Genomic DNA, 26,570 nt, shown 5'->3' with positions numbered 1-26,570 from the left:
TTGCGTCAAGTTGACTGATGAGGAGGGTTGTTTTGAGAACATTTGCAGTTTCATGTCCAGTGAGCCTTTACTGGAGTTAGAGGATTCTGGGATGGCACACTTATTAAACTTAAGGGAATTAATTGACATAGTCATTCAGGGTCGTGCTTCACAAGTTGCTGTAGCAATTGATGTATCTGGCAGTGGGGATGCAAGTCATGCTAATGATAATGTTAACACAACTGATGAAAGTGATACTACCGATATTGGGATTACTAATACAACTCACATGACACCATCTACGGCTAGTGACACACATGACATAGAGCTGCAGAAAATACTTCCTAGTTATGAGGAGCTGAGTAAGAAAAGTATGCAGTGCAAACACACACCCGCTCCACAGTCTGTGTCATCTGTAAAGATAGGATGCACCACACAGAGTAGTAAACTAGCAGGCAGCAGAGGTTTAAGTGAACACACGACACCATTAACACATGACAAGTTGTTCTCCTTAAAAGAGTTGTCTTACCTTCATCGCAGGGAACTGAAGATCCAGGGGGGTCAGATTGGGGACCAGGGGTCAGATCTAAGCTATAACAGTGTCTGTCGGCAGATGGAAGACAGTTTAAAGGAGCAGTTCAGTGATACAGAGGTTGTAAGAGCCTTCATCAAAGTCATCAAGCCAGAAACTTTTAAAGGAATGTTGATGAATAAGGATGATCTAACTGTAGAAGAGCTAAAAGCATTCCTCCACTCCCACCTGGGTGAGAAAAGTAATACCGAGCTGTTCCAGGAGCTCATGTGCACCAAACAAAAAAAGACAATGAGACATCCCAACAGTTCCTATACCGAGTTATGGGACTTAAGCAGAAGATCATGCTGGCCTCCAAACATGCAGACACAGATGTCAAGTATATTGCAAGCACATTGCAGGATGTTTCTCCACACCGTATATCAGGGCCTAGGCCATAAACATGATGATGTCCACAGAGAGCTGAAGCCATTGCTTGGGGACCCCGGAGTATCGGATGAGACAATCTTAAAACAGATGAAGAAAGTGATGTGTGATGAAAGTGAAAGGCAGCGAAGGCTAGGTCCCTCCACCCGTCAAAGACTTACAAATGTGCACAGTGCTCAGTCTGACGTTAATGCTGTACAGTGTTCTAGTGTAAAGGAGAAGGTGCCAAAAACAGATGTGATCCAGCAGTTAACAGAGAAACTTGAACAGCTTACAAGTACAGTTATGCTCATGAGACAGTCAATGCAGACACAGGTGGCAGGACAGTTCAGCCACAATGGAAAAGGTAGAGGAGACCGCAGGAGAGAGAAACCATATGGCTGTGACAAGTGTGTGGAGCAAAATCGTCCCGACTGCCCTCCCTGTTTCCACTGTGGTGAAGAAGGTCACCGGGCAATGGGCTGTCTAAAGAGACAAACACGGCAGGGAAACTGGAGCCGGTCTCTGCCAAGGGACAAACAGTGACCGTGTCTCAACCGACCGTCCCAACCTGACACTTGTCATACTGATCAACCTGGAATTGAAAGACTGGAAAAAAAATATCTACCTGACACTCCTGTTAGGGCACTCAGCGACATTATAGGTGACGAAGACGAGTTAAGGGTGTATGCAGTGTATGGTGACGTCCTCCCTTTTGATGGCTGGGTTGCCCTAACAGTCAATTTGATGGGGAATGAGGACCCTAATCTGTCAATTCACTGTGCCTTTTCTTGTCAGCAGTCTTGCTCTGGAGGGACCACTGTTGGGTTTCAACGTGCTAGAAGAGATGATACGAAAACAACCTGAAAAGCTGATTTCAACCCTCGTCGTTGTACTCTGTAGATAAGGCAGAGCTAATGGTGAGCTTCATCCAAGCCAGCAAACCCTCTGTGCAGTGCGGGCTTCTATGGAAAGGCAGACAGGACATGGTTATCCCAGCAGGTCAGGTAGCCTGGGTCAAGTGCCAAGTCCCTCCCCTCATGAGTACATCTGACACAGTCTTCCTATTTGAGCCTGATTTTGACAATATGCAGTTGACAGAACTGGATGTGGGTGAAGGTCTGTTGGAGGTACAAAATCCAAGAAAACCTTATGTAGCTGTACCTGTGGGTAACAACACTAAACATGCAGTAACTCTTCCAAGAAAGACAGCACTTGGTGGCATCCACTGTGTTGAAAAAGTGATCGCAACAGACTCTCCTGAAGCACCCGAGCCTACAGTGACTGTTGCTGTATCAACACCTGTTGACGCCCATCCATCATAATGGCAACCTCCCATCAACCTCAGTCACCTTGATGATAAACAAAGGGAAAAAGTCAACAAAATGCTGTGTGAAGAAGGCGGAGCTTTTGCACGTGACAGCGATGATATTGGATGCATACCAAGCTTACAAATGTCGATTACCCTCACAGATGAGATTCCTGTACAGAGAGCATACTCAGCAGTCCCAAAGCCACTGTTTAAAGAGGTAAAGGAGTACGTACAGGAGCTGCTGATGAGAGGCTGGATTGTTAAATCTAAGTTCCCTTATGATGCCCCAGTTGTCTGTGTTGGGAAGAAGGATGGCAGCCTATGTCTTTGTATCGATTATCGGCTCCTCAACAAAAAGACTGTGCCTGATCGACATCCACTACCCAGAATACAAGACCTGACAGACACACTGGGGGGCTACACCTGTTTAGCATCCTAGACCAGGGAAAAGCTTACCATCAGGGTTTCATCGCTGAGGGTTCGCGTCACCTGACTGCCTTCGTCACCCCGTGGGGCCTCTACGAATGGGTCCGTATCCCATTCGGACTCTCAAATGCCCCAGCAGCATTTCAGCGGAGAATGGAGGAGGTGCTAGGCCCCCTCAGGGATGAATGCTGCATCCCTTATCTGGATGACGTGCTCTGTTACGCGAGAACATTCGATGAACATGTGGAGGCCCTCCACAAAGTGCTCCAGGCTCTTCAACATCACGGAGTAAAACTGAGACCTGAGAAGTGTGAGCTTTTCAGACAAGAAGTCAGATACATGGGGCGCCTTGTGTCAACTGATGGTATAAAGATAGACCCACGGGACCTTGAAGCAGTCAAAACCTTGACAAGCAAGACACCACAGACAGTTGGTGAAGTAAGGAAACTGACCGGCTTCTTGGGATATTATCGCTCCTACATCCAGGATTTTTCCAGGATCGTGAGGCCAATCTATCAGCTTCTCCAAACTAAATCAGGGAAAGCCCAGATTTCAACATGCGGGAAAACCACCAAACGCCCACAGCTGCCTTCCCGACAGACTGTTGACTGGACCACTCAGCATCAGGAAGCTTTAGAGCAATTGGTCACTCTCCTTATAACCCAACCTGTCTTAGCGTATCCTGATTTCAACCTACCTTTCACGCTGCATACAGGCGCCTCAGACCAGGGCCTGGGGGCTGTCCTCGATCAGCACCAGAATGGGAAGCTAAGAGTCATTGGCTATGGCTCGAGGACTTTGACACCTGCTGAACGTAACTACCACCTGCACAATGGAAAACTGGAGTTCCTCGCATTGAAATGGGCTGTGTGTGAAAAATTCCACGACTACCTGTACTACGCTCCCCATTTCACTGTGTACACGGACAACAACCCACTGACCTATATCATGAGTACAGCAAAAAGTACAGCCATCGGTGGGTGGGAGAACTCTCAGATTTCCAGTTCGACATCAGGTATAGACCTGGAAAATCAAATGTTGATGCAGACACACTCTCTCGGCTCCCCTTGGACATGGGGAAATATGAGGTGGCTTGTACAGAGGAGTTCTCGAACAAGGCAGTGCATGCCACATGAGATGGGAGTCAGGCAGCAGAACGGAAGGATGTGGCCTGGATTGCAGCACTAAACATGTGTTCACGGGATTCTCCACCACAATCTCATTGTCACCTGCCAGCTATCAGCCATGATGATCTTGTTAAGGCTCAAAGAGAGGATCAAGCCATAGTAAAGATTATTGAGTTAAAGGAGTCAAACACAAAACTGACAGATGACATACGCCGAACTGTAAGTTGAGCCACCAGAAAGCTGCTGCATGAGTGGAGTAAGTTGCAACTTAAAGATGGCCTCCTTTACAGAAGGACGATCCAGGTAAAGCAGTTAGTCCTCCCTCTGAAATACAGACCGATTGCTCTGAAGTACCTACACAATGAGATGGGTCATGTAGGCACAGAAAGAGTGCTCCATCTTGCTCGGGAACGATTTTACTGGCCCTTTATGGCTAAAGAAATTGAAGACTATGTCACCCAAAAATATCCCAATATCAGGTCTAAGAAACCCACGACACGCACAAGAGCTCCTATGGGCAGCATCACATCTAACTTCCCTTTAGAGCTTGTGTGTATTGACTATTATCATCTGGAAACCAGCTGTGGGGGATATGAATATATTCTAGTAGTGCTTGATCATTTCACTAGATTTGCCCAGGCATATCTCACGAAGAACAAGAGTGGGAAAACAGCTGCTGAGCGCATCTTCAATGATTTCATACCCCGGTTTGGATATCCATCCAAACTACATCATGACCAGGGTCGTGAATTTGAGAACAAACTGTTCCAATCATTACAGCAGTTGTCAGGGGTTAGCCACTCGCGGACGTCACCTTATCACCCACAAGGCAACCCAGCTGAGCCCCTGAACTGCACCATTCTTCAGATGTTAAGAACATTGACTGATAGTGAGAAACTACGGTGGAAGGATCACCTCCCTCATGTTATACATGCATACAATTGCACCAGGCATGAGTCAGCCGGCTACTCACCATTTTTCCTCCTCTACGGACGTCACCCACATCTCCAAGTCGACTTGCTATTTGGATTGGTTGGAGAAAGGGAATCATATTCACCTACAGGATTTGCAGAAAAATGGGCTAAAAAGATGTCAGAAGCCTATCGCATTGCTGGCGAGAATAGCAAAAAGTCCAGTGCAAGGGGAAAATTGACGTATGACAAGAAAGCAAGGGGAGTTGTACTGCAACCAGGGGACAGAGTTCTGGTCTGGAACCTCAGTGAACATGGAGGGCAGGGAAAATTAAGGGCATACTGGGAGAAGACTGTATACATAGTTGAACGTCAACTCACTGAGAACCCAGTGTACGTTGTCTGCCCTGAAACTGGAGACAAAAAGAAAAGCAGGACACTGCACCGTAATCTCCTTTTGCTGGTGAATGACTTACCTGTCAATGTCACTCCATCTGACACCAGATCTATTCCTGAGAAGAAAACACATAACAGACAAAACCAAGAGAGTATGACAGACACCCAAAGACGAGCAGACACCAGTGATGACAGTGAAAATGATTCAGATAATGATTCTGGCTCGGGATACTGGTTAAGGAGACCGACTGAAAGGATGGAGGAAAGACCTGTTACTTACCAGGAGCAACTCACCAGGTATCCAGAGATTCGGGGGTCAGAACCAGCACCTATAAGGAGAGAAAATCATACTGTACCTAAACACTTACCAGATCCTACTGGTGAAAACCAACCTTTACTCACTGTACCTGTGGAAGGGGAGGAAAACAATGGGCACCAAGACTCTGACTCAGAAGCTCGACCTTTGACTCCTCCTTTAGATCACACTCAGTCAGACTTCAGAAGGTCAGCTCGTGAGAAAAGGCCTCGTCGTTTTCTCACATATGAGTCATTAGGTGAGCCATCAGTCCAGACGCACGCCACAGTTAACTCAGTGCCTGGATACACCGCACCCTATATACCTGTCATAGAAGCATCAAATCATACTACACATGCACCCTCAATCTTTCCATACATCCCGCCTCTTTGTATGCCATATTCACACCCACTCCTTTACTCCCAGACAGCATACATGCCATACCCTTACCAAGCACCAGCCACATACATTCCACCTACTATGCTTGTTTGTTGAATAGAGGTTTGAGAATCAAGGTTAAAAATTGAAAAATAGTTAAACTGTTTTGAGATAAAGATTTTTGGAAATGTCGGGAGACATTCTTCTCTTTCAGGGAGCGTGTGATGCCCACTAAAGTGTTATCACATTTGTTGTAGTTTCTGAAATTTAAAAAATGAATGTTTTTAAATATTTGTTCAGAGGTAATTTACCTGGTTCCACCATCCTTGGACTAGTCTATTACATGTTATAGAGATGCGAGGAGTAATTGTGGAGTTCGCCAGCAGGGGGTAGTGTGGCATTTATTGTGCTCCACGGGGCTTTACGTCAGTTTTGTCCGCTTTGCGATTTTCCTCTTTCTGCTGAGCGAGACGAAAAACGGATGCAGAGTTTTTGTCTCTGTCTCATTTATTTCTCCTGTTTCCAGGTTGGTGGAAAATTAAATTAATCTAAGTACCTGAAGTGTAATATGTTGACATGTCACTGAATGTTTTAATATTCGCTAATAAGGCTGTATTATGAGTATGTGGACATAATTGTACATATGGCTGTAGCCACATTTTCGCGCCTGTTAATATCACCTGTTAAGTTACTACCAAAGTCACATCTGAAGAGTTTTATTTTTAGCTCCTTGAACATTTTTGTAAAGTTTTAATACTCTTGAAATGTATGATATTGTGTAAAATGTGAAAGGTTAATGTTAAAAACTGAGTTTGTCAGGGTTAAAAGCTGATGGTAAAAGCAAATGTGATTTATATTTTAAAAGTAGTTAAAAATAAGTTAAAAGTCTGTCAGCTCATGCATTTTGGGAAGAGTAAAAATGACTTTTGCTGGAAGAGGAAAATGCATTTAGGAACCATATGTAAATGGTAACAAACTATGTTTTATATGTAAGTGATAACATAAGCTATGTTTTATTTCGAGTTAAAAAAATTCAACTTAAAGGATAACCGTGGTTATTGTCATTTTGATTTATTTAATCACCCAAAACTTAAAACTCAGGATTTGCTGAAAGATTAAAAAAAGACAAATTGTATTTCATTTTTAAGTCATGTTTATTTGATAGTGAACATTGAGTGTTTGTAACAGAGGAGGATTTAAAAATGTGAATGTCTAATAAATCCTCTCTCCCTCTTTCTGCTGAGCGAGACGAAAAATGGACGCAGAGTTTGCCTGGTCTCATTTATTTCTCCTGTTTCCAGTTTTATATATATATATATAATTTTTCTTTTTCTTTTTTTTTTACAAAATGAGATTTGACAAATTATAAAGTAAAATGTGTCATTTTATTATTAGATAAAAGACAAAATGCTGCATATTTCTTTGTGAAATTTAAATGTTAAATAAAAAAACGAACTTGAAAAAAAAATTGTCTGTGTTCTATTTTAAATCAGAGCAAACCACTTGAATTACTAAAAACAAAACTGAAGAAAAAACAGAATGGTCCGATTTCACCATGAACAGTTAAATGTTCCCCACTTATGCTTATGTAATAAAAATGTGCAATATCCTTATATTTATTTGTTACCCCTCCATCCTAGTACATCCCTGCATCTTACTAAATCCTATTCCATTGTCGTTTATAGCATAATTGTTTATACACTTATTTATTTATTAAAAAAAAATTGTCTGTGTGTTGTTGTCTCTGTGTACTGGAGGCTTATGTCACTAAAACAAATTCCTTGTATGCACAAGCATACTTGGCAATAAAGCTCTTTCTAATTCTAACACACAAATGTCACTCTCTGACAGCTGGTGCCACTAATGGAACACCAGGTATTTAAAGTGTGATTCATTGTGAAGCAGACCGACACACAGAGCGTCTGAAAAGAACTGATTCTTTTGGTGATTGATTCTGAACTGATTCTGTGCTAATGTTATGAGCGCGGGTAAACCGAAGGCTCGAATCAAGGGCAATCATCGCCAATGACGCCATTACGTCAAGCACAAAAGAACTGGTGTACCGTTTTCTTCAACAGGTTTATTGAATCAAACTGTCCGAGAGAAGTACTGGTGATCCGAAAAACAATGCAACCGGTTCTTGACTCGTGAACAAGTCAGTCTATTGTTCGTTATCTGGCTCGGCTCGGTGTTCATCTTCAGTTCTCTCTTCACAGCAGTTCAGTCGTGTACTGTTTGAGTACATGAATTACTCCGGAAATATTGGTTTGTTTTAACTCGGCCACATTAAAAAAGGTAATCGTTTAAGTCATTTGTGGGCTAATGCGTATTGGAGACATGAACCGTTTAAAACGTTTCAGTTCGATTTGGTGAACTGATTCAAAAAGATACGGTTACATCGAATGATTCGTTCGCAAACCGGATATCACAAACTGCTTTGTTTTGAACTCTCTCACAACAGACACAGAAGAAAAGACAGCGCTGAATAAAGTATTTTATACAAAATGTATTTTCGATGCTTCAAAAAATTTTTTACTGACCCTCTGATGTCACATGGACTACTTTGATGATGTTTTTCTTACCTTTCTGGACATGGACAGTATACCGTACACACAGCTTCAATGGAGGGACTGAGAACTCTCGGACTAAATCTAAAACTGTGTTCCAAATATAAACGGAGGTCTTACGGGTTTGGAACAACATGAGGTTAAGTTATTAATGACATAATTTTAATATTTGGCTGCAGTGTTAATTTTGACACGAAATTTTAATTTAGTTTTAGTCTTAGTCTTTTGACTATAATTCTTTTTAGTTTTAGTCATCTGATTTGTTTTAATTTTAGTCTTATTTTAGTCGACTAAAATTGCTTGGTATTTTAGTCGACTAAAATTGCTTGGTATTTTAGTCGACTAAAATAAGACTAAAATCAATAACAGATTTACTAGACAATTTTTTACAGCTGGTATAGGAAACAAACTTAACCAAAATATATAAAATACAAATTCAACTTTATTTCAACACAACTGTGTCTTTATTTCGATTCAAAAGCTTTTATGCAGCAACAAACACTGTCATGATAATGTAAACAATAACTAGCTGCCAATTGACCATCAATAAAATAAAAATAACGTTAGGTCCAGGACCTTAAAGCTTACAGCTGAGCTGAACAATAAGTGCATACATTTAAAGTAAATATTTAATAAGTTGGCAGCTAGGTGGATAAAAAAAAGTAACAAGATTTTATGAGGTATTCATTTGTCTAGTAATATTGTATGTTTTAAATACTACAATATTGCTAGATTTGTATGTATAATGATAGGATGTGAACATTCATGTTTCACATGACTAATATAGAAATATTTGTGATATTGTCAACAAGTAGAACATTATAAAATATACTAAACATATATTTTAGTATTAATCAAATGTATTTATCATGATATTACGTATTAGTATTGTGCTCTCATCTAACTTGAAGAAGGGGCTATTTTACAGTACTTTTCAGTTCGTAATATTTAATGCTACAACATCTATGCACTGCACTATTCCAATTTTGCTTAGCTCCATAAACAAAAGAACATCGTTGTGAAATTACATTTGAAAAATGTCCGGGTGGCTCGTCTGTAAATGTATTTTCAAATTGGTGGTGTTCTTGCCACGAATGAGTGCTCCGCGTGCTTTACAGTTTGTTTTGTTTTGTTTTGTTCGTCGTCAAACGTGAAGTGAGCTGTGGACATTTTGTCGCTCTTTTAGACATCACCTCTTCGAATGCCGTCTTCCCGGGAGCTCATTTAAAAACTGAAAACCTTCGCTTCACGTCTCAATAAGTCAGGCTCGGATTGGTTCTCTTCTCTCATGCAGTCTTGCCTGTTGCGTTTTGCCGGTTCTTTTGTTCATTCCTGGCATCTCTCCCGTCTGCTGATTTGATTTTCGTCACAGTCTATTTTCGTCTCGTCCTTTATTCGTTGACGATAATGTCAATCAATTTAGTCATAGTTTTAGTCTCCATCAGTGCCTTCTATTTTAGTTTTCGTTTCGTTTTCGTCCGCAAAAATATATTCGTGACGAAAATAATGACGAAAATATTTAGTCAACGAAATTAACACTGTTTGGCTGAACTAACCCCTTAAGACCGAATGCACGGATCTCATATAATAATGCTCAGATTTCTTTCTCCACTGTATACGTACACTTAAAACATAAACGACTGTGTTTATGAGAATACTTGCAGAGACAATTATTTTGAAATTATGTTTTGTCTGTGCGTTCATTCAAAAGCAAGGATACGCGAATGACGAATCAGTTATTTTTAAGCGCATGAAACGCTGCTCTCAGCGCATGCTTTGAATGAGTGCACGCACGCTCCGAATGTGCGCAAATGGTTTAAAACGCTTGAATCAGCAAGATTTAAAAAAAAGTGCAAAAAGATCAACTACAATCCATTTCACCCCTTCAAGCGAGTGAATAACGTGAATCAAGTTAGGGATTTTACATCACTATTTAAGATTCAAGGGCGGTATTTTTTGGAGCCCGACGTAGGGCTAGCGATTTAACTGGCCCTGCACCTCAGATCTATCCAGTTTGTGAACCCTTGGTTTCCACCCTGGTTTCGTTAAACTAAAGAAATTATTATTTTAAAAGGTTGATTCAAAAGAATCATCTGTTCACGAATCAGATCATGAACTTGCATTTCGAATATATAAAGACTTCAAGTTTCCTCTGTAAAGCACATAAGGCTATTGACTTTATAAACTTTTATTTCATGCATGATTCGTATGGATCTGTTAACTGAATGCAAAGTGTGACTTCTAGGAGATTTTTTTGTGTAGTGATGATGAACATGTATGCACACTCAGTCGCTCACTAGGAGTTGACAATGAACAGGCTGCTGGACTGTTTTTTTTTTTGTTTGTTTGTTTGTTTCAACGGAGAATCCGTATTGGTTAAATTCCCAAAACTGTTTACTTAAATATTAAATTAATAAATTACATCAAAATTAAAGGTAATCACTGGTAATCTAAAATACTTTTTAGATGTTACTGTAATCCGATTACCCCTTATTTAAAATGTAATTATAATGAAATACAGTTACTCATATTTTGTATTTTAAATACGTTACGCCGTTAGATGGATTTCGTTACTCCCCACCCCTATTAGTAACAGTAACTGTACAGTAAGTATTTAATTCAGGGCTTTCTAAATTTGGGGCATGGGAGAATCACCTTTTTTCACTGATTAAAAAAAGACCCTGTCTCGGATCAGCTTTTTGGACAAAAGTAGGCTTATAGTGCAAACCATTTTTTTCATATTGCTCCTGAAATGCAATATTACTTTTTACTTACTAATTTTAGAAGCGTGTAAGTAATTGTTATATGACTAAAATTTTATGTTACAGGAATTATTCATTACTCAATATTTTTAAGATTTTTCTACTATAGTAGAGTATATACTATATATAATGTTTGAAATCTACTGGATCAAAGTGTATTCTGGGAAACACTTTTCATTCATCATTAGAACAGTACTGTTGGACAGCGTACTGTGAATTACTTATCCACTAAAAGCCAGAAAAACTAAAGAAATTCAAATCATGAAATATGACTGTCGTAATTCAAATGTAGATTTAGGCAACAGTATAGAGCTATAAAGTATGTTTAAATGAAAATGGTGTGCAAGTATTTAGAAATGAAACTCCATTGAGACTAGTGAAATAAAGTAATGTGTGTTAGAGAGAGAAGTGAAGGAGACCTTTATGAGTTGACCATCACATGCTGATTCTGTGCACTGAACACACCTGCCCAAATAATAAGCATCGTATATTTGAAGCCTGTAGTGATTTGATGATGTCTTTCTTCTTTTGTTTAGAGCTGTTCATCCTGATTCTGAGGGTGAAACTGACATCCACCATCTTTTTTCCCAACCAAAAGGTTCCTAGTGCTACTTGTAACGACTACCCTTACCAAAAAGTAGTATACTTCAAGTTTATTGATGTATTTATTTATTTTATTAAGTATACTTAAGTAAAGTTCAAGTATATTTTTAAGTATACTTTACGTAACAAGAATACAAATATCAGTGTTCTAGAAGTATACTTGTAAGCGTACTCCTTGAGACTAAATTGGCCAACTTTCTAGTACTTTTAAGTATACTTTAACTCTTAAAGACCTTAAAGACCTAGAACATTTTGGGGGCGCCTGACACACCTGCACATTTCTTTGTTCTTCAGACCTATTCTAGCATTCAGCATCAAGTGCCATATATAGTTATATACAGGAGAAATTACAATTTAAGGATTTAAGAATTTAAAGTCTCAATTTTCCTTTAGTTCTCTCAAAAAATTAATGAAATTACAGAATTTCAAGGAAAATGCAAGCAACAGTTGGGTGTTTTTTATTGCATACTCAAACAGAAACTCTTAAAGTTTGGATTTTTTCTTTAGAAAGTTGTGTCCGGGTGATTTACACTTCCAAATAAAATTTTGTTTACATATACCATTCCCAAAGCAAGTTATAGTTATTTATAGTTATTTATTACAATATTGTTATCAACGCTTTTAAGTGAAAAACAGACCTATTTCGTTAACTAACAATAGAGAAGTAAAGAAAATGGAAGGAGTGTTATATGATAACAAAACCAAACAAAAAAAGTTTTTATCTTATTCTGAGAAATATATTTTCAGTCTGAGTATGAACAATACACAAACTATGCAGCATGTAGTAAAAACAATTGCACAAATTGTCTTCAACAGTAGTGCAAAAACAGTGCAAATGATTCACAAACTACACACAAAATGAGTGAGAAATATTCAGAGTGCAACAGAAAAAAATTGTGCAAACTATCTTTATGAACTGTATAATTATATAATTATTTACTTATATATAATATACATATAAATGATCGATCCGCTGGCTGTAATCTGTATCAGAATCGATTTTACCGGGACATCGCATAGCGAACCAAGACTTAAATCTTAGTGCTTTAGCAGATATGTACCACTATTTCATAATTGTTTTGATTTGTTTTATGTCAAAGTACTCTGTCGTGGGTTTTTGTGCTTTTTTGGAGAGTTTTCTCATGCAAATGTGTTACTGTTTGCTTGTGTTCATACACTCAGGACAGACTTTACTTTCATTTATTTTCGTTCATTTTCCAAAGCAATTTGTTAAGTAGTAGATCAAAAGACTACTTATTGGTTTAATATGGGACAGTTTTAAACAATCTGGGCACGGGGGTGGTACTAAGCGTCAACAATCATTTCTGTTTGGCTCAGAGGAACGAAAGCATTGGTTTCTTTGACGAATCAATGTTGTCAAAATGCAATGACATAATCACTTACACTACGGCGCCTCTGGATATCCAAATAGCATAAATAGCATATCTCCGAAACGTGGAGAATCTCTGCTTTACATCACTTTTAAAGCATTCAGATTATCAGATGGATTAGCGGTTCAAAAGGTATTAAACTTTAAAGAATAACAGTTATTTTTTATCCGCGGGGGGCTGTCTCGGTCTTTGAGTCAAGTCCCGTCATGTCTGTTTTATTGTCAATTCTTCCACATGTACAGTACATACAGAGAATTGAAATTGCATTACTCTAAGACCCTTGGTGCGTACAGATAACACTAACAGTAGAACATTAAATGCATATAATAAAATAAAATATTTTATTACAAAGTCTGCTAAGTATAAAAGTAGCAAACTTTACACAACTAGTTTACCTCTATGTTTGTAGTTTGTACTGCAAGTATACTCATAAGTTTTCTTTAAGTGAACTTTACGTCATACTTTAAGTATATGTCCCTATTTATGTTTGAATTTGTATTTTGTTATATGAATATCTGAACATAAAAAACATCCAAAGAATCATCTGCTTGTAAACAAAAAACATTTAATTCTAGCTTCATGTGTACTTTTCTAAACACTTTAATGTAAGTTTCATTAAAAAAAATTAAATAAATAACATTTTAAACAAAAAGCTGAACGAAGACTATGAATTGGATTCAGAATGATAATCAAAATGTAGATGGAGTCAATCAACATCCCAAAGCTTGACTATAATTATTGCCTCTTCATTAGTCAACATTTTATTTCAACTGATTTGTTCACTGACAAGTTACAGTATATGCATTTGTATCATGACATTTGTTCTGTTAGATACACATTTTAACGTTTAACTTACTCTGTTTTAAAATGAATTGATTTGGACACTGCAACTTCCTCTAAAGTGCACACTGTTCATGTACAGCAATTGGCCTCTGCTCCAAAGGACACTTATAGATGGCAAACGTGATTTCACCAAGTACAACATGCTCCTGGATCAACATCATCAAAATTCCATCGAGGGATAGGCATACGTTTTCTAGAAATGTCAGTTTTAATTTTATAATCAAGGTTAGATGCTTCCTTGTTATTTATCTATTATTTCCTTTTGTTTTTAGGAATAAAATATGGGTATGTAATGTTGATCCAGCAAAAGATGTTGATCCAGGAATACGTTTTATTTTGCAAAATCAAGGCAACCGCAAAAGACAACCACAACCAGAGCACAAGCTCCACTCTTCACCACAGATCATAACCAAAAGACAGACATCTACTGAACATTTTCAAGTAAAACATACATATTATGGCATTAGCTTACATATTTAGGGCACTGGGAAAATAGTGATAAAATAAAGAATATTGTGTTTAATGGTTGCTTTACAAACCTATATTTCCATTGGTTAATTTATGTCTAGAATTGCTGATGTTGGTAAATGCAAAATACAATTAAACTTATTTCTTTTCTTTTACTTTTTCTTTTTTACATGCACTCTTAGAATGCTTTGAGTAAACACAGCACTCAACACATTTTTGTCTGTGGTTTTTATACCTCCGCCCTCATTTTAGCCATGTTGCTTTCACTTCCATCCACTTTACGAGGGCACGCATCCGAGAGCTGTTGATCTCTGTGACAAGAACTCTAAACCTCAGCTGCTCATCAGATAAGATGAGAAGATTTCTTGGAATTCTTGTAATTTTGAAATATTGCATTTGCGGTGATGTGCATGACTTCGATGGAGATATCAAGGACTTTGTAGTTGGTAACAGTAAGTTATTTGTTCTTACTGATCATCGACTATATCAGATGAGACACGATCTTTATGAGGAGAAGAGCAAAGATATCACTAAAGCCTCTGAACACAACAGAGTTAACATTCTGGTGCCTTTTGATGCCAACAGCACCTTGATAACATGTGGGACATTTAAAGAAGGATATTGTGAGGTTCTTGATATAAATGATATTACAAACAGTATTTACTATGAAAGTAATACACTGATAGGACCTCGACAGGATGAGAAATCTGTTGCCTTCATAGCCGGTACAAGTAGCAGTAGGTACCTTTTGGTTGGGAAAAAAGATGACGATGCAAAACCTCAAGATTTCAGGTATTCTGTTGCTATCTTGTGGAACACTTTAGACTCTCAATTTGGTGGGATTTTCTCAAAAATGGCAGAAGGATCAGATGCCATGATTCAGAGCACTGTGAGAGATGTGGAGTTTGTTGATGGATTCCAGAGAGTTTCACCCTCAGAATCGTACTTATTTCTCAACACAAAGACTGACTCCGAGAGGAAAGTGCTCGTCCTGTGGATGAACAGCTCTAAAGGAAAAAAGACAGAAATCATCAGATCTCTACAGGCTTCAAGGATACGATGCTGCAGTGATAAAGCTCGTCCAGTGCTCGTCGCCAGCACCGTTATTCCCTCAGTGAACAGAGTTATTTGGGCAGGTGTGTTCAGTGCACAGAATCAGCAGGATCCGGAGAACAGCGCGCTGGCTCTGTACGACATCAGTCATGTTAAAGGACGAGTGAAGGGCTTCTGCGCTATTGGTGAAAATACATGTGGTTCTGAGGTTGGAAACTGCGTTCATACACGTTTTTAAATGAGAACAGCATTTCACCTTACTGAAACTTGAATAACAATTGTAATAGAGTGATGCATGATAAAGGTAATTGTACTGTTCACTAAAGTCATATAAATTAATTTTGTTGTTTGTGTTTCAGAGTGATACTGAACTTCAGCCGCTCTCTGTGCTGTTCAAGTACAGCTCAATGTCAGCAGTGGCAGCAGTTAGAAGTGGATCCTGGATTGTGCTGTTCATAGGAACCAGTGATGGTCAACTCATAAAGGTCTCCTTTATAATTTATTTTTCAATAGTTTCTTAGATGCTATCCTCAGTATTTGGAAAACACTAAGTAGGTTGCATTGTATGTTGGGTTTGTGGGCCCTTATCAATTTTCATAATAACATTAAAATTATATAACTACTGCAAACACAACACGTGGTTTCTTTTTAAGAGAATGTCATGTGATGTCAGAAAACAAAAAAGTTTATTATAGTATAAATAATTATAAAGAAATATGCATCATTGAATTGGACATTTACGTGGAAAATATAAATAAATTAAGTGGTAACACTTTACAATACATTGTCATTTGTTAACATCATAATGCATTAACTAACATGAACTAAAAATGAACAATATATTTGTTACAGTAGTTATAATCTTTGTTAATGCTAGTTAATGGAAAGAGTTATTCATTGTTCATGTTAGTTCACAGCGCATTAACTAATGTTAACAAATACAACTTCTGATTTTAATAATGTAGTAGTAAATTAAGATCAAATAAGATGAATAAATACTGTAGAAGTATTGTTCATGCTTAGTTCATGTTAACTAATACAGTTAACTATTTAACGAATGAACCTTATTGTAAAGTGTTACCCATTCATTTAAATACGAATATAGAAATTTTCAAGCATTACTTTTTTTGCATCTTTGTCAGTATTGTTAGATTTTTTTTTTTTTTTTTTTTTGCTGTTAACTCTTAATATTATAAACCTTATTACAATTCTAAGAAATATGCATCAAGAAGTATTGTGAAACACAGTAAGCGTCTCAAATGGCATAAATAAATTGTAAAAAAACACTGACTCGCTGACTTTTTTTTTTCTTCTTCATTTTTGTGGAATCTGTTAATAATATAAACTTTATATACCACAAATGAATATCAAAATGTATAAAATGTCATTAATAAAGCACCACAGTCATAATGATTTGGCGGAACTTCAGATAATGATGCTGTTTGTTTGTCTAGCTAGTATTGGATGAGAAATTCACAGCAGGCTGTCCAACAGTGCTGTTCAAATCTGATGATGAACGAAAAGTGTTTCCCAGAATGCACTTTGATCCAGTAGATTTCAATCATATCTACATAGCTCTGAAGAAACAGGTGAGGATTAAAACTGTACAGTTAATAAAAAGTGTCAACATTGAATTTGAAAATGAAATTGCTAACTCACTAAAAGTTGTACTTGAGGCACACTCAGTGAAACTATTCATCCATATACTGAATCTTCAGATCGAGTCCTCAAAGTTTTCACTCAATTTTTCACCCTAGCATTTCTGTTTACAGCTCTTTGTAAATTTATATTGAATATTCACACAAGTCAAGTCACCTTTATTTCTACACTCTCAGAAAAAAAGGAACAAAAGCTGTCACAGTGGCACCTTTTCAAAAGGTATACATTTAATACCTTTTATCTACTAATATGTAACTTTAAGTTAAAAATATGGACATTTTAAGTGCAAAGATGCACTTACTGAAAAGTGACAGCTTTTGTACCTTCTTTTCTGAGAGAATGTAATGATTTATAAAGTAGAGACAAAATTAAATTGACATACTCCTGTGCTTCACTGCATGCTGAACAAGCAAAAGATACAAGATAGTAGTGATTTACATTATCATATCTGTCTGTAGCTTGTTGTGTATATGGCTAATGGTTTGATGTTTGTCTGTGTGTATGTTACATTGTGATAAAATAACAAATAATACAAGCCCATATTAATATATGGGTACAGTCTCTCCACACACTAAAAACCCTTAAAAATTAGCAGTATAGTAATAAAGTTAGTGCAATCTAATTTAGGACAGCAAGTTCAGTTTATCAATTCTGTAGTTGTCAATGTTAAAAAGTCTCACGGCTTCTGGAAAGAAGCTGTTTTTTAACCTTGATGTCCTAGCTCTGATGCCGCGCAGCCTCCTGCCTGAAGGAAGAGTGTCAAATAGTCTATTGGCAGGGTTAGAAAAGTCTTTCATGATACTTGAAGCCCAAGTCTTGCATCTGTTGATATATATATATCTCCAATTGCAGGGAGACTACAACCGATGACTTTCTCTGCCGTCTTAACCACACGCTGTATTGCCTTCCTCTCTGTTACAGAGCAGTTTCCATACCAGACTGTTATACAATATCTTAGGATGCTCTCCACCACACACCTATAAAAAGATGTGAGAACTGTAGTTCCCAAGCCAGCCTTTTTAAGCCTCATCAGAAAAATACAGCCTTTGATGAGCCTTTTTTACCAGACTATTACAGTTGGAGTTATGTTTTGCTTGTTGTGTGCATTTTGTGGTTTTGCATGTAAAGTTTAGAGAAAAGATTATTTATTATTTTCTTATATTGAAAAGTGAGTCCAGTAGTGTTTTTTTTTTATTATTCCTTTCTGCTCATGTTTTTTGATGTAGTTAAGAAGAGTGTCTGTGGTTTCATGTGCTAAATACATCACTCTGAAAGACTGCAGGGCTGCTCTGGATCCTCTCTGTGGCTGGTGTGTGAACACACACAGGTCAGATTGATATCTGTTGCATGTATAAATAAAAAAAAGAAGAAGATTTTAATATGCTCGATTGGTAAAAAAATCCAACCTGGCATAACAGCTCAATATTATATATTTCTGTTTGTCTAGATGCTCCACCCAAGAGGAATGTTTGAAATCTTCATGGGTGTCCACCCCAAAAGACTCCCTTCAGAAACAGCTAGTTTCTTTTCAGGTTTGGGCAGAGAAATCTTCCAACAAGGTATTATTATATTAGCTTCAAATAAAACCATTTTTCATTGCATTGAAAATATATTAGCAAATTCTACTGAGCAATCATTGCTCTCTTCTACACAGATTACTCTATATCTTTCATTGAGTCTGGAGAGCACAGGAAATCCTGCCTTCTCATGTACCTTCAACACAGGAACCATGAACCTGTGTGACGGGTCTGATCCACCTGCAGTTTTCCCAAACTGCTCCTGTAGTTTTTCTGTTTTGTCTGACCAGCTACAATATACCAGAGGTTGGTTCTCTGTCAGTTCTCAGTCAATGTAATATGCACTTTCATGACTTAACACACTTAAATGTGTAAAACTGTAAGAAACTAGGTAGTAAGAAACAAAAGCCATTTGCCTTAGTAGAAGTCAGTGTACCAAAAGAATGATTTTGAGACTGATATTTCAAGGTAAAAAATTTGTTGCTTTAAATAAACTTTTAAAAGTGTTTCATGTCACATTACGTTTCACTTTAAAGTGCTTTTTATAATTATTTGAATAATGTTTTTCTGTGCTTTAAAGTACACTTATTTTGAAGTGTAAATACTATAGCACAGGTACTTGAGTATAATTTTACTGCAGTGTGTTAAAAACGGCTGTACATCATGTATTCTGAATAGTGCACTCTCTTAAAGGGATTTTGTTCCAGTTTTCTATTATGTTGTGCCAAAAACATTTATCATTTTGATTTCTTCATCCTGTTTCTAGTGTATTTAAAATGTCGTCCTACATTTCCAGCACATTATTCAAGGGTCAAATGAAGAAGAGCTCAATCTTACACAACTCTGACACCACAGCACTCATTAAAGCAGACAGAGCAGTTTAATAGACAGAGAAACATCATCAAACAATAAAGCAGTCATTCGTTTTCTTCTATGTGAGCAAATCACTAACAAGCCCAAATTGTGTGTGTGGGAGGAAATTATTTAAAAGTTCTGTGACCACAGAGCACGTCTACACAACTGTTATTTCCTTTCTCCTTCAGCAACCATGACCATGGTGCTCAACATCATGACACATTTGAAACCAATACATTTTATGATAAAGTTTGAACTTCAAAAACTTTTAGAAGTATCTTCTAAAAAAATGTCTGAGAGATGAGCGATGTCCTGAAATGTTTTTTTTTTTTTTTTTTTTATAGTAATGACTAATTGTATAAAGAAAGCCATGTAATAAATTTTTTATTCTGGTTACTTTTTGATAATCTATTCAGGTTTACCCATTTCGGCTGAAGTGGCTGTTGAGGATCAGAAGATGACAGAGATGTTGATGCTGAAAAACTGCCTGAATATCAAAGATAATTCACAGAGTGCTTCTTATACACAGTAAGAAATGCAGAGCCTAAAAGAGTTTTAAAAGAAATTATTTATAAAAGAAAAAGTGCCATGAAGTGGTTGAACACATTTCAGGTGTGTGTTGAAGTCACAAATTTAACATGAATTAAATGCAGGTGCGTGCAGTGTGTCTCATCTGGGTGTCACTGGTCCTCTTCCTCCAAGCGTTGTGATTGGACACTTGTCCCTGGACAGCAGTTACAAACACAGGTGGGGACATTGTGTAACCTATATTCCACTTATTCAGTACATGTTTATTGGGAAATGGCATAACCTTCATAAAGAGTCGAGATGATTAATTTACTGTTGATATATCTGAAATATGATGTCCTAGCTGAAGAAAACCTAGGAAGTAAACAATCCACTCACAGATCTCTGTCTTTCTCCTCTCTTTAGGATGTCTGTAATGGTTTATTTTATGAGATGGAATATAAAGTAAGTGTCATACTGTGTACTGAGGATTTTTTTAATAAGGGCCAAAGATCATGTTAAAGCTCCAATATGTAGGAATTTTGTAATAAAATTTCCGAAAATAACTTGCACAGTGTGATATATCTCCTCCAGTTGTGTACTTACAATATCTTTAAAGTCTCCAAAGATTTTTTATTTCAGAGAAATTCTGATTTTAAATAACTAGCCGACGCAATGTCCGCTCTATACTTTTTTCCGGTGTAGACCATGTGATGTTCCACCACACCAGAATATCACATGGTCAAATGCGGAAGTGGTGGTTATGTTATAGCCGCGCGTATGGTTTGGTTGTCGTTGTTATGGATCACGATTACTCTTTGGCCAGTTAAACGTAAGCGTCCATATTCGGATACACGCAGACACTGTGTGACAAACGGAGGAATAAAACCAGGATAAATATCGGCCAGGCGTTTACGAGATGGAGAGAGCTGCGCGAAAATATTGGACTTGACAGAGACTCTGCTCTCGCGAGTGTATTGATAGACAGGTAAGCAAATCAATTATTTATTTTGTTATTGTACAAGTAACGTAATAGTTACAGTAAAGATGATTTTAATAGATATGAATTACACCACATGCCTGTACATTCTGTCACTGTAGCATTTTTTTATCAATAACGTTACCTGTGAGAAAATAACATAACGTGGCAAATGGACTGTTTTATTGCTCTTTGTACTAAGGTAAGGATTTTTATCACGTGTGGTGACCGAGATTATGGCAGTACAATTAAATTAAATCGGATATGTGTTGTTAAAAATATATTTAGTCATTACTTGCAAATGTTCGTTCAAATTTACTTTTAGAATGATTGGTTTGAGAAACAACACGGCATTAGCCAAAAACACGTAACACTGCACAACATTAACCCAACAAATCATTTAACAAATAGCTGTAAGTTGTAATGGGATAATATAGTATAACATTTCACGTTCCTTGCAGTTAATTAATTATGATGACATAAAATAATACGATCAGATATACAGGTAATACAAAAACGAATAAATTACCTGATCCGTGATCATGATTCGTTTATCCAATTTAGATACATTGCTATGGTGAAAACGCATTAAAAACGACATCTCCCATCATCACCTGCTTCATAGCGTCATCAAGCTTCGCCTTTGTTATTGTTGGAAATGCTCCCTCTTGTGGTCAATTACAAAAGTCACATACTGGAGCTTTAAATGGCCTTTTAAAAACCTTTTTCTGTATCTCACATATTCTCCCTTTGGTGTTTTGTAGAAGCCGGAGATTCTGTCTCTGGAGCCGAACAAAGTTTCTTTCCATGGCAGAAACAATGTTTTACTAAGAGGAAGGAACCTGGAATCTGTTACTAAAATCCGTATTCAAGGGGATCTGGAGTGCATTCCTAAAGAGTGAGACTCTGTGTTTGTTTAGTGGTGTATATATGAATGTGTGTAGATTCAGATAAATCATACTGTATATCTCTTCCTTCAGATCTCCAGTGTTTGATCGCTCCAGTGACACGTTAAGGTTCCACATTCCTCCCAGTGCAACTAAAGGAACAGTGAAAGTGTGTGTTGTTACTCCTGACGACCGTTGTCATGGTAACAGCATCATCACTTACAGTTCTCAGCCCAGCTGCACTGGAATACAGCCCACAGTCAGCTGGAGCAGGTCAGACCACTGTTCATGATTCTTTTTTAATTCATATATATATATATATATATATATATATATATATATATATATATATATATATAATTAATATTATTATTATTATGACATTTGTAGTATGATTAAGTACCCTTTTTTCTATATTATTTAATGTATTGCTGATTATATATTTTCTTATTTATTATTATATGTAATAATGATGAAGGACCATCACCTTCAGCTCAGCCTTGCCAAGACAGAACCAGTGGCGGATACAGAACGTCATTAATAGTAGGGCCTGGTGAATATACAGAGGGGTCTCGGGTTTTTTAATCTTATACACCTGATTCCTGGGCTCCGTATTATAGAGCTTTCACACTGTGCGCGGATGCGGTCCGGCGATCTGTTCCATGTGCGGTGCAGTGCAAAGATCGTTTCCGCACCGAGTCTATTTATGTGCTGCACGCGCTGAATTAAAGTGACAGGCTGACAGTGCATGGTTCGTGGTCAAAATGAACACAGATTGACATGAAAATATAATAATCTCACCATAAATGCATTTAATTTAATTATACCCTAAATTATTCATTAATTCGTTATTATTAAAATTATACAGGCCCACCCATTAATCCGCACCTGGACAGAACTGCTTGCGATTCCAGCAAACCCATTGTTTCATCACAATTCCACCATCCAGTTAGGAAAATCAACCTTAACTCCTTCAAAAACAGCCAGAAACCTTGGAGTTATGATTGATGATCAGCTAACTTTCTCAGACCACACTGTTAAAACTGTCCGATCCTGCAGATTTGCTTTATTCAACATCAAGAAGATCAGGCCCTTTCTTTCGGAACATGCTCCAAAACTCCTTGTTCAAGCTCTTGTTCTGTCCAGACTGGACTATTGCAATGCTCTCTTGGCAGGTCTTCCGGCCAATTCTATCAAACCTTTACATTTAATTCCGAAAGCAGCAACAAGATTATTTTTTACTGAGCTGAAAATAATTCACATCACACCTCTGTTTATCAATTTGCACTGGCTTCCAATAGCTGCTCGCATAAAATTCAAGGCATTAATGTTAAACCACCACTGGCTCTGCACCCCTTTACCTAAATTTATAACTTCAGACTTATGTGCCCTCTAGAATCTTGCGTTCTGCAAGTGAACATCACTTTATAGTGCCATCCCAAAGAAGCACAAAGTCACTTTCACACACTTTTAAATCTCTTACATCTTTATTTGACCCTATAACCTATGCTGATGTGTGATTTTTTTTTTTTTGACCCTCTAACTATTTTGACCCTCCTTTTCTTTTCATTTATTATACAATTATAAAAAAAACCTCTGACATTAGCTTGCTAGTCTGTTTTCTTTTTATTTATTATATTATTTAAAAGCCCTTGCTACGTGTACTGCATTTAAGCTAACTGAGACTTGTTATAGCACTTAAATATCATTGCTCTTTTGTTATTTTTGATTGCTTCCATTGTCCTCATTTGTAAGTCGCTTTGGATAAAAGCATCTGCTAAATGACTTAATGTAATGTAATGTAATTTATTTAATAATATAGGACTATTATATTATTCCATATATTACTGATTTGGCCCCTCCCTGATTCTGAAGTGTGCTTTTTGGTCAAATTGTCTTGAATATCTCTTCAGTGGTGGAAGGAAGATTCATCTTCAGGGGAGCAATCTGGAATTAGTGGAGTCAGTTACTGTACTTCCCTCTAATAAAGTGATGAAAACACAATACAACACAAGCTCATGGGTAAGATGTGTGCTTATTACTGCAGCATTAAGCTAAAATTATCTATACCCTAAAGAGGATCCAGTCTAGCAGTTTACAGATTGTATCTGACATATCAACAATCAAACAGAACAGATTCACATGAGCTCTAGTTTGGCAGATTGTCATTACTAGTATAATTATTAAATGTACTACATCGACTGTGGATACTTATAAATTCAAACTAAATATTATTTATTTGATTATTCTATTTACACAGTTTACACGTAGTTTCACTCTGTGCATGCCACATGTATTAGATTGATATTTTCATTGTCTCTCTTTCTCAGGATGTGTGGTTCGTCTCTGTTCCTTATGATGGCAGTGGTCAGTTTAGCTTGTTGTTGAATGTTGGGAACTCCACTGTGAATTGTGTGGATTATTTCTCTTATAAACCTGATCCTGAATTCACTGGATTCACCACTGTACAGGTGGCCAATGATCTACAGGTGAACATTCAGGTGAGTTTAGTGATACAGTGAGTTTAGCATCAGTGCACAGTCTGCATGTTGTGGCATACGTGGGTATTAAAAACTTCTCAGTAAATATTATTATCTTTCTGAACATCAGCATGTGAAACACACAGCCCCCAAATCATCCCACACTTTCTGTTTCTCAGAAAAGGGCAGTTATGTTGAATTTGAGTATGAATGAGGTGACTGTGACGGGTCTACAGGGAGATCAGCAGTATCCATGTGTTTTGGAGAGGATTGAGTCCAATGCCATTATCTGTGAGATTAAAAGAGAATCAGGACACGTCCCAGAAGTGGACTCACTCACTGTGAGTATGTTTTTGGTATTTTCTTGCATAGATTATGGGAAGGACAATCTCATAGATTGATTTGATAACTGTCATTAATTCTACTGTTAAATTTAATCTTAACACGCAAAATCCAAAATATCAAAATCTTAATCGTAATTCTGGTCATCCTGAGATGTTTAATGAGCAAGACATTTCTTTCATTGTCATTTCAGATCAACATTGGGAATTTTTCTATCACCCTAAGAAAAACAACATGGAATTACCGATTTGTCTTGATATTATTTTATTTCATATTCTTATTAATTTTTCTTATCTTTTGCATTTTGTTATTATTATTTCGGCGTAACATCCGATCTGTTTTTCCTGTTCAATGGCCACTGTAAAAGCCACTGATATATACAAACATACACAAGTAAAATTGTGCCGTAAAGTTCTGTTCACAAATATAAGTCAGTATCTCTCAACCTTCTTTCTGACTGTTTAGAAATCTTGTAATATCCTTTCTGTAGAGCTGTTCTCCAGACAGCAGGTGGCGCTTTATACTTACATATTATGACATACTGTAAAAACTATTTTATATTAAAAGACTTTGACTCTACCTTTTTCATTGTTCTCTTAGTAATCTGATAATTTTATGTTATCAGTATCCTGTAAAACAAAGTATAATTAAAAAATATATATATATATGATCAATCCAAAGGCCTATTCAGATTACTACTCTAGTTATATGATTTTACTCAGGTATTTAATCCTTTTAGGCATATAATTTTAATCATACATTATTGGCATGAACTGGTAATAAATTTTATTAGCAAAACAATTAATATAAGCAATATAAATATAATTCTAAATATAATAAATATTGTGTGTAAAAATTACCCCAGTTCAACAGAGAAAGTGCCCTAAAAGCTCTTTTGTGCTACTTCATCAGTGCCCACACAGATTTCAAAATTTCACAAAATAGAAATATTCCTCCTAAAAGCTTGATAAAAGAAAACAAACTCAGGGGCAAAACAAAGAAAAACTATTTATCGCAATGCCTGCCCTGAATCTAACTATGGCACATAATTGATTTGATGATAGTTTCTCTATTATTCTGTCACTTGACATTACCTTTGAAAAGAAGAACTGCTTCAAAGAACTCAATTTACCATAATTATTCTAGTTGGATGCTAGAGCCCACAAAAACACAGAGAAACACTCTTTCAATTACTTCTCATGCTTTGAGACACAATCCATCAGACAGTGATCAAAATAAAGGTATGATAGACTGCAATCACTATAACAACAAGAAGAGCTGCATTCCTGAGTTCTTCTCTTGTGGACGGATCAATAGCACATCATCCACTTCTTCTAATGTTCCAGGAAACATGAAGCATTTGCCAGGAGATAGAAGCCACTTCTTCTCAGTAAGGCTATGTGTATTTATACATAGATCACTTAAAGTAATTCACTCTTTCTTTTGTAAAAGAAGTATCTTATGCTCAACAAGGCTGCATTTATTTGATTAAAAATGCAGTACAAACCTTAATATTCTAAAATCTTATTACAACTTATAATTACTGTTTTTTTTTATTAAAATTTGTTTTAAAACACAGTTTATTCATATGATGGCAAAGCCATTACTTCACTCTTCAGTGTCACACAATTCTTCAGAAATCTTTCTAATACGCTGATTTGGTGCTGTATTGAAGGTTCTATCAACAGCATTTATTTCCATTCATATTCGATAAATCTGTTATGTCCTTTCTGATCAAAAGTATTAATTTCTTTCTTTCTTTCTTTCTTTTTAAATCTTACTTACCCCAAATTTTTAAATGTTGGTGAATCACAGTTCTAAAAGAAAAAGAAAAAAATTAAGCAGCACGCCTGTTCTGAAAATGTATAATAATAATATATTTCTTGAGCTCAAAAA

The 26,570-nt window shown here is 36.9% G+C and overlaps 1 protein-coding gene across 1 annotated transcript in view; it reads left to right on the top strand.

The window, feature by feature from the left end:
• LOC127974624 (plexin-C1) overlaps nt 1-25,253 on the top strand; it is a 117,916-nt gene extending 92,663 nt beyond the window's left edge. The window contains exons 5-15 of the mRNA XM_052578031.1: nt 18,555-18,666; nt 18,762-18,930; nt 19,896-20,007; nt 20,133-20,226; nt 20,413-20,451; nt 21,730-21,863; nt 21,946-22,125; nt 23,766-23,874; nt 24,183-24,353; nt 24,512-24,673; nt 24,868-25,253. Of these exons, the coding sequence (XP_052433991.1) occupies nt 18,555-18,666; nt 18,762-18,930; nt 19,896-20,007; nt 20,133-20,226; nt 20,413-20,451; nt 21,730-21,863; nt 21,946-22,125; nt 23,766-23,874; nt 24,183-24,353; nt 24,512-24,673; nt 24,868-25,038 (1,453 nt within the window). The 3' untranslated portion in view covers nt 25,039-25,253. The remainder of the gene's footprint in view (nt 1-18,554; nt 18,667-18,761; nt 18,931-19,895; nt 20,008-20,132; nt 20,227-20,412; nt 20,452-21,729; nt 21,864-21,945; nt 22,126-23,765; nt 23,875-24,182; nt 24,354-24,511; nt 24,674-24,867) is intronic.
• Nucleotides 25,254-26,570: the final 1,317 nt, after the last annotated feature.

This window comes from Carassius gibelio, chromosome A4 (assembly GCF_023724105.1).
Source record: "Carassius gibelio isolate Cgi1373 ecotype wild population from Czech Republic chromosome A4, carGib1.2-hapl.c, whole genome shotgun sequence".
Classification (NCBI taxonomy): domain Eukaryota; kingdom Metazoa; phylum Chordata; class Actinopteri; order Cypriniformes; family Cyprinidae; genus Carassius; species Carassius gibelio.
This window is presented reverse-complemented; position numbering and strand designations above follow the sequence as displayed.